This window comes from Tasmannia lanceolata, unplaced genomic scaffold (assembly GCF_043159265.1).
Source record: "Tasmannia lanceolata isolate RefF3 unplaced genomic scaffold, GAP_Taslan_0.1 ptg000020l, whole genome shotgun sequence".
Lineage (NCBI taxonomy): Eukaryota > Viridiplantae > Streptophyta > Magnoliopsida > Canellales > Winteraceae > Tasmannia > Tasmannia lanceolata.
This window is the reverse complement of record NW_027518697.1, coordinates 33,349,340-33,362,502: the sequence shown is the minus strand read 5'-3', so window position 1 is coordinate 33,362,502 and position 13,163 is coordinate 33,349,340. Positions and strand designations below refer to the sequence as shown.

The window sequence follows — 13,163 nt, the reverse complement described above, 5'->3', positions numbered from 1 at the left end:
CCAGGAACAGCTGCTAAATGTTCTTTCAAGCGGGTTATACCTCCACCCGATATGACTTTGCCACAGAATATGCAAGTTATTTTATTTCTTTGACCCGAAACCAATGTACCGTAAGCCCATGCCGGGTCATCCGATCTAGCGGGTGCCGAACCAATAGAGGATGCTCCTGCAGAAGGTCCCGAGCCCGACCCACTCATTCTGAAATGAAGTAGAAGAAGGGGAAAAATGAATTAGTAGAAAGAAAATTGAAACAAATTACAAAAAAATGAAGTAGAAGGGGACAAATGAAGTAAGAAATAAAAGAAAGGAAATGGAAAGAAATAAAGAGAACCTTGAGGTTGAACTTGAGTTGAAGAGAAGAAGAAAAAATTAGCCTTCACTCACTTGAAATAAGCCTTTGGAAATAGTTCTTGACTTCTTGACCTTGTAGTGGTAAGTTGAATGTATGCCTTCCCTTTGCTCCAAAATAGACTTGGATTGAGTTGAAGAAGAGGGTAAACTTGTAGGAAATTTAGTAGAATAGATAATGTAAGTGAAAGTAGAGAAAGAAGGAGAATCACTTATGTGAAGGTAGAGGATAAGAAGGTAAGGAAAAGGCTATTTATAGAGTTTTTAATTGGATTGTGCATTTAAAAATGACTAAAATACCCTTCCCAACAGCTATAAACGGTCACATTTTGAGGTTAAAATGGTCAAAAACCAAAAAGAGCTGTTGCAGGGGCATTGTCGTAAATTCTGCAAAATCCAGTCAAACTAGCCGTTATGCACGATTCCGGCCGGAATGGAGAATTTCATCCATTCCGGACGAAATTCCGGATTTCGGAAAATTTCGTCCGGAATGGAACGAAATTTTGACCGGAACGAAATTCCAAAAATTTCGTTCCGAAATTTTAAACGAAACGGAATTTACAACTATAGGGGCGCGATATCTGAGCTCATGCTCAGATAGAATTTCTGTGGCAGAGTTTTTAAATAGGGCATCTCCCATGTTGTTTGACTCATGCAACCCATTCATTCCATAAAACCTGACATAGATAGGTTGTTCCTAAGAAACCATCTCCATAGGATCATCCTAACCGTTCGATCTATAGAGGCACAAAATGGACCATTTTGTAGACGTCAATTTTAAACCTCCACAAATCAACACTTACCATGATCCTATAGAGATGATTTCTTAGGGACACCCTATCTATGTTAGGTCCTATAGAATCAATATCTAACATAACCCAAACAACATAGGCACCCACCGTATTTAAAAACTGTAGCTCAGAAAATCTATTTGAGGTTGAGCTCAGATACCATATATCTTTTATATATATATATACAGAGAGAGAGAGAGAGAGAGAGAGAGAGAGAGAGAGGAAAGTGTTCCTAAGCTATAGCTTAGATAAGCTTATCTAAGCTATAGCTCAAAAACACATGTGGGCCCACATTTTTTGGGGATTCAAAGCATTCATTTGGAAGGCCCTTCCATGGATAGGGTGTGTACCAAAAATCAGCCCTATAGGATCATCCCAACCTTGCCATCTGTTGAGGGAAAAAATGGGCAGAAACATGGACACACAGTGTCTGTCCATTTTCCACTCCACCTTTGATTGGGTTAGGATGATCCTATAGGGCTGATTTTTGGTACACACCCTATCCATGGAAGGGCCTTCCAAATGAATGCTTTGGATCCCCCAAAAAATGTGGGGCCACGTGTTTTTGAGCTATAGCTTGATAAACTTAGATAAGCTATAGCTTAGGAACACTTTTCTCATATATATATATATATATATATATATATATATATATATATATATATGAGGAGACAGGAATTTACACTTGGGGGGGGGGGGGGGGGGGGGGGGTGGGGGGATGTGAGGCGGCCACCCCACGCTATATGTCCCTCCATGCCTGTATGTATCGGGAAAGTGTTTCTAAGGGATACCTTAGACAAGGTATCTAAGGGATCGCTCAAAAAACACAGGGAGCTTAGATTGTTTAGATGATCCAAAGCATTCATTAGATAGACCCTAACATAGATAGGGTGTGCCCAAAAATCAGCTCCATAGGATCATCCCAACCCTTCGATTTGTGGAGGTAAAAATGGACAGGTATAAACCTCCACAAATCGAAGGGTTAGGATGATCCTATGAAGCTGATTTTTGGGTACAACCTACCTATGTCAGGGCCTCTAAAATGAATGGTTTGGATCATCCAAACAATGTGGCCCTCTATGTTTTTTGAGCGATCCCTTATCTAAGGTGTCGCTTAGAAACACTTTCCGGTATATATATCTATATACTATATAGCAGAAGAGAAAAGAGATGATTTTTTGAATTTTGTTGTAAAATCTGTGGAATTAACATGTCAAAGGCACTTCGTCCACTTCTTTTGTGTTAGATTTTACCCCTCTGAAATTCCTAAATGCCTCATCTCCGTCTATACACGTGTACTCTATATAGAATGGGAAAATGGGATATTTTTTCTTTTCCCTGCAGTCGATGGTTTTCTGCAGCTTCTGAAACGAAAAGGCAGACCTTATCCCATTCTGCCACATGTCTCTCTCTCTCTCTCTCTCTCTCTCTCTCTCTCTCTCTCTCCGCATACAGATCGCTCACATCTCCCCCCCCCTCTCTTGCAGGATTTAGGATTTTTCCCCTTTTTTACCCAAAATCTGTTTCTCTTCCCATTCGGCAACTTCTGCTCTTCGAAACCCTTTCCACTTCTGTTTTTAGGGCATGACTACGATGTGGTAATACACTCTCACCCCTCCCTCCCTCCCTCCCTCTCTCTCTCTCTCTCTCTCTCTCTCTCTGCATTTGATAACGATCAATTTTTGCTTTTCTTACTTTTCTGGTTTCTTTTGATAACGTACCCTTTCTAACTTTTCCTCTTTTGTCGTTGTCTTGGTAAATCCTCTCTCTCTTGCTCTCTCTTCTCTCCCTCTTCTTCCTTCTTCGCAAGCTTGATTGTCGACAGCTATGAAATTCAGTTTCAGGGGAAGAGAATATTTCGGTGGATGTTCTCCAAATATACACTTAAAGACACCGTCCCTTCGTTTGTGCTTCCTCTTCAAGAAACCCTATTTCAGGGTATATTTTAGAAAGCATATTATCCCTTCGTTCCTGCTTCCTCTTCAAGAAACCCAATTTCAAGGTAAATTTTAGAAAGCATCTTTCAGGGTAAGTTTTTGGAACATCGATGCTTCAATTTCTCCAGAAGTTGTGTCATTCATCCAAGTTCCAGTAGCATGTTCACATCTAAATGCTAGGAACAAATTTTGAACTGTTTCCTCTGCGTATGTTGTTAATTTACAATTCATCATCTGCATAGTATTAGGCATGCCCATATTTTATGGCTCCATACAAATGATTTCCATTTGCTTCTTTATTTAGTAGTCTGTATCTGTTCTTCTTTTCGCATATGGGCTTAATGTGGGTAACAATTTCAAGTATTGGATCCAAAGGTTGTAGGAAAGATTTTAAAGAGCATGATGGATCCTGAAAAATACTGGTGCAATCACGATTAACATTAAAAAAAACTTTTCTGTGATCTGCAAGCATGTGGCAGCTTGGTGAGGAGGAGTTCATTTTTGAAGGAGTGAAGCGTCCTAGGAAAATCAAAACGATAGTCCATTAAAGGCTCAGAAATTATTAGACAAAGGTTGTGAAGGATACTTGGCATATGTGAAGGAGGATGACGGAGGCGAACTATCCACAACAAATATTCCTGTAGTGAGCGAGTTCTTGGATGTTTTTCCTGAAGACTTGACGGAGTTACCTCCCCACAGAGAGGTTGATTTCACTATCGACCTTGAGCTAGGGACCAAACCTATTGCTAAAGCACCCTACAGGATGGCCCCGGTCGAGATGAAGGAATTGAAGGACCAGTTATCTAAGTTGCTTGATAAGGGATTTATTAGACCGAGTTCGTCACCATGGGGAGCTCCTGTATTGTTCGTGAAGAAAAAGGATCGTAGACTACGGTTGTGTATCGACTACAGGTAGTTAAATAAGGTTACAATCAAGAATCGTTATCCACTTCCTTGGATTGACGATCTTTATTATAGTTGCAAGGAGCCTGCCGCTTCTCGAAAATTGAGCTAAGGTCCGGATATCATCAGTTGCGTATCAGGGACGGGGATATTTCTAAGACAGCATTTCAGACTCGGTATGGACATTATGAATTCGTGGTAATGCCTTTTGGGTTGACGAATGCTCCAGCTATATTTATGGATGTGATGAATAAAGTCTTCAAGCCGTTTTTGGATCAGTTCATTGTGGTGTTTATTGATGACATCCTCATTTACTCTAAGTCAAGAGAAGAGCATGCAGAGCATTTGAAGTTAGCACTGGAAACTTTGAGGCAAAATCAGTTGTGTGCCAAATTTTCTAAGTGTGAATTTTGGTTAGAGAGCGTGACATTCTTGGGTCACGTGGTGTCTAAGGAAGGAATTTGAGTGGATCCATCTAAAATCGAAGTGGTTGTTTTGTGGAAGCAACCGACAAATGCGACAGAGATAAGGAGTTTATTGGGATTGGCTGGATACTATCGAAAATTCGTCGAAGGGTTTTCTATTTTGGCAGGACCATTGACTAAGTTGACAAGAAAGAAAGAAAAATTTATTTGGACTAAAGAATGTGAGAGCCGTTTTCAAGAATTAAAGAACAGATTGACTTCTGCACCAGTTCTAGTACTTCCTTGTGAGGAAGGGGATTTTGTTGTATACAGTGATGCATCTTTTAGAGGGTTGGGATGTGGTCTTATGCAGTCAGGGAAAGACATTGCGTATGGGTCGAGACAAATGAAGAGGCATAAAGTGAATTATCCCACTCATGACTTAGAGTTGGCAAGAGTAGTTTTTGCTCTGAGGATCTGGCGACACTATCTATATGGGGTGAAATTTTAGGTTTTCACAGATCATAAGAGCCTCAAATATCTCTTTGATAAAAAAGAGTTGAATATGCGTCAGAAGAGATGGCTCGAATTCCTTAAAGATTATGACTTTACATTGAGCTATCATCCGGGGAAAACGAAAATTGTGACAGATGCGCTTAGCAGGCAGGGGCACGTAAATTTATCTTATTTGATGATGGAAGAGTGGAAGTTGTTAGAGCAGTTCAGCGATTTGGATTTGGGGACTTGTGAAGTTGGTAACAGTACTTTCATTGCCAATCTTCGAGTCCAGTTAGATATTGTGGAGGCTATAAAGGTAGCTTCGGCAGAGGATGAGGACATTGCAAAGATGAAGGCGGAAGTGGATTCCAAACCCGATTTCCATGTTGGCCTACCTTTAAAAGCAACTTACAAACAAAACAACCAAAGCACAATTCACAAGTACTTCCAGATACAAAAAGTGCTCCAAGAAAAAACAATAATGCACACTAATTAGCCAAGTCAGCATAAGTATCTCAAAGATAGTCTTACGAATCAATTCCATGATCTATGATTATATATTACATATCAAAGTGCAATTAAACAGTCCCCAAAATCCAGTTTTCCGTGCCATTACATAGCATGTTGAGACAATGGTTCTAAATTTCCACCGAAACCGACACAAAGCGACAAAAGTGTTTCTATATTCATCCACACAGAAGTGCATATCGAAACCGAAACATATACTGAAACCTAAACCGTAAGTGTATTAGTGGTATACGATATTAGTATATGTTATATGATTAATATTTATATGAATTACATGCGGAATGTTGCATGTTCTGAATAATCATACATGCGCGATAGTGCATCAGTAGGTGTTTGATGTTGTTAAACTATTAATTTTTTTGAAAAGTGACATATTTCATTGAAGTTAGAGAAGCAAGAGGGACGAGTAATCCCCCTGCAGTACAAGATATCAGTGAGCACTGGAATGGGCATACCAAACTAGAGTGAAGCCTTAAAGTAAACAAAAACCAGTCATGCATCTTTTCCTTCCTTCGACTTTCTGTTAGCTTGCACCATTTCTTTGCAAAATTCCCCACAATCCTTCCCGCATCTTCGTGAGTCCCTTCAGGACACCCTAATAGACTATAACCAGCTCTATTATGCTGAGCACTTCTCCAACTTATCCATGATGTGCTTAAATGAAAAATCCGGCATATCAATGAGAAGATGCTCCGGCAACCGATTCAAGAAAACAAGATTTTTTCTGCTGGCGATCCTCTCTTCCACCAAACGGATGCCTACAATCCTGTTGGCCTCCCAATTCAGCCGCCTCGCAGCCCTTTCCTCGCTTAGCATCAGTTGGAAGAAAGGATGATCGTACAAGGGCGAATGGGTGTCCTTGACGGATTCCGTCCCATAGAGCCTAAGCATGGTGAAAGGTCGATCTACAGCCTCTGGGATAAATAAATCCCACTGCTTAAGGAGAAGATCCCCCGATAACTCTTTATGGGTCGGATCGTTAATAAAGGCCTTCTCTTCATCAAAAATCATCGTCCTCATTCTCATGAGAATGTTTTCTAGTACCATAATCTCCATGAGATACCTCCTATTCCTACCTCCAGAGGACAAAGAAGATTCGTTATCCATACCTGTTGGTTGAAGATCAAATTACCCACCAATCTAGTGACTCCAACTACTTTCTTATACTAATCTTACTGTTCTTCAATCTCGATACCCCGGATGCCCTAAAGACCCAGACCCCAAGTGTTATAAATCGCGCCCCTTTATAATTATGACAACTACTACGGGAGGAGAGAAGTGTCCACAGGACAAGAAGACACGTCGCTCTATTTCCAATTATTAAAAAAGGAAGCTTGTACTCCACGAAAGCACCTTAAGGCCTCGCATTACCAAGAAAACACTAAGGCGTGGGCCCCCGAACAAAACCGCCAAACTCAAAAAGTGACACGTGGCAGAGGCTGAAAGTGAATTATGCAAAAGCGAATCCAATGCTGGGACGATTGGAAGCTAATTTGATAGGCTTTAAGAGCCTATTTGTATTGAGCCCCCTTAAAGCACCCACAGACTTCGCCAAATAGGTTGAACAAGGTTTTGATCCTGCCAACTTCGCCTTGAGATTAGGGGTGGTCTCACCAGAGGCGAAGTTCCTTGTTTTAACTTGATGGGCACCTCTTTTGCTCAACTTGGTAGATAGGTCCCGCCACGATACTTTCCGCCTAGGGGCAGGAAGGTCAACTGACCCGGATCCTACTAATGAAAGGCTGGAAAGACTCACTTAGAGGTAAGGCAGACCCAAAAACAAATTCAGATCCGACCTTGGGCAACGTGCCCAGGACCGATTCATAATTTGAATTCAAAATAGGGGACGAGCGATCACCGGAGAGCTTCAGATGAGCTTCTGTCGACGGCAATGACGGAAAATCCAAACTTACAGAGCCCGAAGGGAATTTAGTCGGAAAAGAGCCGTCTGTTTTGTCCTGAATTTCAATCCCAATGGAATAGACATGATCAAGAACCTTAATTTTAACGGATGACCGGGGGCTAAAATTTTGGCCGAAACAAGGCTCATACACTGTTGGTGCCTACCTTCCATCTTTATTTCCAGGACATTACCAAAAAGATTTCCTAAGGCCTCCGCTGTAGATACAGTCCAAACGTGTAAAGGGATACCAAAAAAATTAACCCACAAAGGTTCCTCACCATGAATAAATTCCTTATTCCATGGTGACAGGGAGCTCAAATGATATTCCCCAGAGCTTCCAGGCCTTTGGAGAGGACCAGTGAGGCCTGTAGTTCTGATTCGAACATAAACAAGAATTCATCCTCCGCCAATGTACAAGGGCACTGTAAGGATGGAATTACCCAAAGCTTTTGTGCCCAAATCCAGATGTCCTCTAAGGGGCCTTTGTAGTCTTTCTTTTTCCTTCTCAAACACGCTTTAAGAGAATCCATCCAGATACCTACTTCCCTACCCGATATGGTTAAAATCGGGTAACCTCCAGTCTCTTGTGAAGTGATTGTACCAGAATCAGGCCAACAATTGCTCTCATCAAGATCCCCCTCCCATCGGGATAAGGGGCGAGTACGAGGTACCCAAGAGGAAGATGTCCTAAACTGGCGACACCATCGGCATTTATCCCTCCATTTGAAATTAGTGTACCTACAGGGAAAGCAGAGCCAATTTCCATGGGTAGAACCTACCTCTGATTTCAGTCTCCCTGTAGATGCGACTCCCCACTTAAACATCAAGGCCGATTTCCTTCTCTCTTGGTTACAAATTCGACATCTTTTTCCCCATCTGAAGTTTTGGTAACAACAAAAGGAAAACTGCCAGTCCTCCGACCATCTCTGAGCATCTCTGACCATCTTCCAATATTGGCTCCAGGAGTTTTTTCATGTAAGGGCGCATTTGGCTACCATCAATTTATGTTTTCCTCGAATATTAGCTTACCCAATGGTGAGGGAGCGTGGGAGAGGGATTGTTAAACTATTATGAATGGTTGTCTTGCTTATGTGATTGTTTCTAAGTGTGTATTTGAGCTTATTCTAGCATTTCATGAAGTTTCATCTTAAAAGTCTATCATTTGTATACATTTCCATACGTCTCCATGATTTTATATGATTTTCACCGAAATTTTCAGCTGAAATCGAAACGTTTCCATTTCCTCGGCGGCTGAAACCGAAATCAAATTTTAAAACCTTGATTGAGGCTAATCATTTTATATATAAGAAAGTGGAAAATGGGGAGATAACTCCCAAGTGGATATGCATTCAATATCAAATTGATGATATTTATAGAGTTGTTGAAGATAAGAATGAATATTTCAATGAGAAGTTATGTTTCATGAAACACATTAGCTTGAGAAGAAGTATCAGGATATTTCTGTATGTTCCATTTCTTATGTCACACTGGCAATTTTCTCATTTGGTAATGTACTTTGTTACATAGGACAATTGTCCTATATTTTTGGCTAATGAAAATACACGACCCTTTCCTCTCCACCCAAGCCACATAATCTGTACAGGATATTGACAGGATATATACATCAACCTTCCTAATTTTCATACAGTATAATTTAGTGTGAAACAACGAATTACTCCAAATCTTAAGCTGTTGGAGAGGGTGTTAATTAATCTTTTATACTTTAACACTCCCCCTCACATGTGGCCCCTCTTTTTAGGGTAGGCCTACATGTGGCAAATGTGGCCCCACTTTTGGGTTGGCCGTTACAAGTGGATTTTTAATATCAAGGAGTTTTGAACCCAAGACCTTTGCTCTGATACCATGTGAAACAACCAATTACTGCAAGAGCTTAAGCCATTGGAGATGGTGTTATTTAATCTTTTATACTATAACATTTATAATTATATCTGCAACTCAGAGCAAACACAAATTATTTTGTCATTTCTAAAAGTTGAACTAAGTTTGACATAACAAAAACTTATAAAAGCATGGAATATGGCAGTTCATAAAAAATTATGAGCATATCAGAATATGGCTACAGCTTCAAAACGCAACTTAAAGTTTTTTTTTTTTTGAAATGTTAAAAGGAACTTAAAGTTGACAAATATATAGTTAGACGTGGAGCTGCGGAATGCGAGAAATGAAAAAGGCGGAGGATTGGCAATGCCCCTATTGTCTGTACTACAACTTCGGCTGGCGGGATAAATGTAGAAGATGCTTTCGATCCCTTCACCTTGTTTGCCTCTGGACGGTGGGAGAAGGCCTACAGGGAGTTCTAAGCCAAATCAAGGTAACAGATCTGCTGTATGGTTCTGCTCTCCCTGTCAATATCTTAATTTCATATGGCGGAATGAATATCGCTGGTGTCATCAGGCCAGAATCCCCTCGAAGTGGGTTCCTCATGCTAGCTCACCTTCTAGGGTAGAATCCAATGGTGGTGAGGAAGATTGTTGGCCCGATTCAGGCAAAATTTATCACCACAGAAGTTCAGGGAGTCCATTTTTATCTGTCTCGGGCAAGGAAGTGGACACACGAATGGGTTTACTAAGAGCTTGCCTAATAGGGAAAAAGAAAAATCATAATGGGACCTTGCAGGAGCTTTGGGAATGGGCACAAAAGTCTTGGGATATCTCATCTTTACATTGCCCTTCTATATTGGCGAAGAATGAAATTCTCTTTATGTTTGAAACAGAATCACAAGCATCACAGATCCTTGCTAAGGGATTTGCAGCTTTGGGTAATCATTTGCTCTCCCTCTCACCATGGAAAAGGAAGTTTATTCAAGGTGAGGAAGCTCACTGGGTTCACTTTTATGGCATCCCTTTACACACTTGGGCTGTTTCAACGGTGGAGGCTATAAGGGGTCTCTTTGGTAAGGTTGTAGAAACCAAGATGGAAGGCAATCACCAAAACTACATGAGTTATGTCTTGGCCAAAATTCTAGCCCCACGTTGGCACCTCCCTAGATCCTGTTTTAAAATAAAAGTTCTTGACCAGACCTATACTATTGGGGTTGAACTCCCAGGGGAAGAAATGTCTCATATTCCCATATCCTCCTTAGGCCTTCCAGGATCGGATTTTCGATCGCCGGCAAGTCAAAGGTGGTCTCCTGGTGAGCCTCTGGATCCCGTTTGGATTTCAAATTTCAAATCTAACCAATTGAATCTTCTGGTTTTGCCGCCCAAGGAAGTGCCAATGGCTTGCCTCGATGAAGGTGTGGTGGGTCCTGAAAGCGATCAATCAGGCTTACCGTTTGCAAGGCCCGAGACATCTAAGCCAAAATACCCTGCCCCTAGGCGGAAAGTTGCCTGCCTTGGTGCACCCGTTAAGATTATCAAGTCAATTGGCTTTCACCCAAAAACAAGGAAGAGTTTTGACTATCGAGCCCCTGGCGGATATTATGATGGTTCAAATCCCTTGGCTAGTGGGCCAAGATCTCAAGAAAATGTCCTTATGAATATATTGGAGAATATTTTAGTTACAAAATTAGGGTCAAAGAAGATAAACAGCAGATTGGTGAACCTCCTAAAATTCTACTCCAAATCTGGTAGGATAGGCCCCATTTATGGTTAATTCAGTAGTTGACCCTTGGACGATTGTAATTTTTAGGTTTTTGGTTAAGAGTAGTGGGGTACTAAGGGTTTCAAATACTTGTCTCCAATGAAGTGCTGAGTATTGATATGGTTATGTTTGTTGTTTATAATTACTAGTAGAGTGAGGAAGGAAAAAGGGATGTTCAAAGGGGAAGTTAGGTGTTTTGTTATTTAGTTTGTGGGATCCATGAAGTTGGTTTTAGTTCTGTTGGTCGGTGTTAAGGTGATACTTTAGAATGGTGGATTGGAGAGATAGCAGGAGTAATTGTCCCATATATCAGATTCCAAGTGCGCCGAGGAAAGTATTAGATCCTCAATAGCTTGAGAGACCATGGTCTTTCGCTTGTCGAGGCAATGCTGCCTAGAAGTTCTTCTACGTTGCTGTTAGTAAAGGAATGTGGTGGTGTCGCTGCTAAAAAAGTGTTGGGGTTTTTTTGGAGGCTATTTGAGGAAGATGATGGATGTAGGTTGGAATGATTGTAGTGCAGGGCAGTTGGCTGGGCATGGTCGGGGAATGTTTAGTTTTTTTTGACTCGCCCATGGCGTGGTTCAGGAAGAAAGGGCCCATATTTGTGTTGTTTTTGTTCAGTCTTTCTGGCTCAGGGTATGCCGGCAAGCTTTATTTGATACTATGTAATGCCAGGTGGGACTCCTGGTCCCTAATGTAATTTTCATAGTATTAATAAAAATATGTCAATTTTCAAAATAAAAATAAAAATATATATATATATATATATATATATATATATTAATGTAAGTTTTTGAACTTACATACTGCAATTACGGTATAGGTGTAACCAAGCGCCCCAAACGTTTCATCACTCACTTTAGCAAGTGTTCCTAAGCAGGCTCCAGCAAGCAACAAGATCAGAAAATCCACTGCTTGTATTCTGGCTTCTCGTAGGCGCTGCTTGCCGACTCTGGGATAAAAAAAATTAAAGTGTTAGAAATCTGTAGCTCAACAATTCATGAAACTTTAGCCAAAATATATTTTGAACTGAGAACCAACCACTCCATGCCCAAAAAAAAAATCCACCAACTCTCCCACCCACCCACCCACACCACCACCACAACCACCCAACCCCCAACCATGGTTTTAAATTTCGGCCGAAATCCGAAATTTTGGATTTCGGTTTGGGATTGAAACCGAAATTTCACGAAATCCAAAATTTCGGATTTCCCAAATTTCGGCCGAAATTTCAAGAAATTGAATTTTTTTAAAATATAGTATTAATCCAAAATTTCAGAAATTTTGTAAATTATAAAATAATACTTTTTTTATTACTCGTTTTCGGCCAAAATTTCAAGAAATTAATATTTTTTTAAAATATAGTATTAATCCGAAATTTCGGTTTCGGTCAAGGCCGGAACCGAAACTACAAACGAAATTTAAATACATGACCCCAACACACGCAATTTTAGTTCAACTTTGCAGAACAATCAAACTACTCTACCCAGTAAATTTCCTACAAAGCATGGTGAAAGGAATGAAAATTTTGTTCTAAAAAATACAAATATTCCACTATAGAATCAATTGTGTGAGACTATAAGGAAACGCATGCCCCTTCCTAGCTTTAAGACCATGTGCAATTGAAGTAAAGAAAGCCCCACATCAGAATACCAATCAAATCCAATTGCCATTACAACAATCCAGCAAACCTTAGGAAAGATGTTTTGGTCACTGAAAGGTATATAACCGGGAGAGCTCTCCAGTGCAATACTAGACGGGGAACACCGATGCATGGGTTGAGAATAGGTGGCGCAGCCCATGACTAGCGACAAGGGTATGGTTTTAAATTTCAGCCGAAACGTTTCGTTTTGGACGGAATATTTCGGTTTCATTGGAAAACGAAACGAAATCCACACTGAATCGGAAATTCGGAAATTTCGGGTGAAACGTTTCGGTTAAGTACAAAGTTTCACCCGAAATTTTGGAAATTTTAGTAAAACGTTTCGGAAATTTCGGTGAAATTTTTACAAGATTTCGTCCGAAATTTCGTACCGAAACTGAAACGTGGTTTCACTGATGACTGAAACCGAAACCGAAACTGAGATTTAAAACCTTGGCGACAAGACTAGTAGTTACCAGAAAGGATAGTCGAGCTTAAGAGTGCTTTTTCCCAGTCACAGTGACTCTTCCAAAAAGAGGTCTTCGTCCTATCAGTCTATGCAGTTTTTCATATCAAATTCTTTCCAAAATCATGACAGACCGCTTG

At 40.5% G+C, this 13,163-nt stretch overlaps 1 protein-coding gene across 1 annotated transcript in view; it reads right to left on the bottom strand.

The window, feature by feature from the left end:
- LOC143853976 (ABC transporter G family member 28-like) overlaps positions 1-13,163 on the bottom strand; it is a 100,682-nt gene that overhangs the window by 12,939 nt on the left and 74,580 nt on the right. Inside the window, exon 11 of the mRNA XM_077363671.1 lies at positions 11,719-11,867. Coding sequence (XP_077219786.1) covers positions 11,719-11,867 — 149 coding nt within the window. The remainder of the gene's footprint in view (positions 1-11,718; positions 11,868-13,163) is intronic.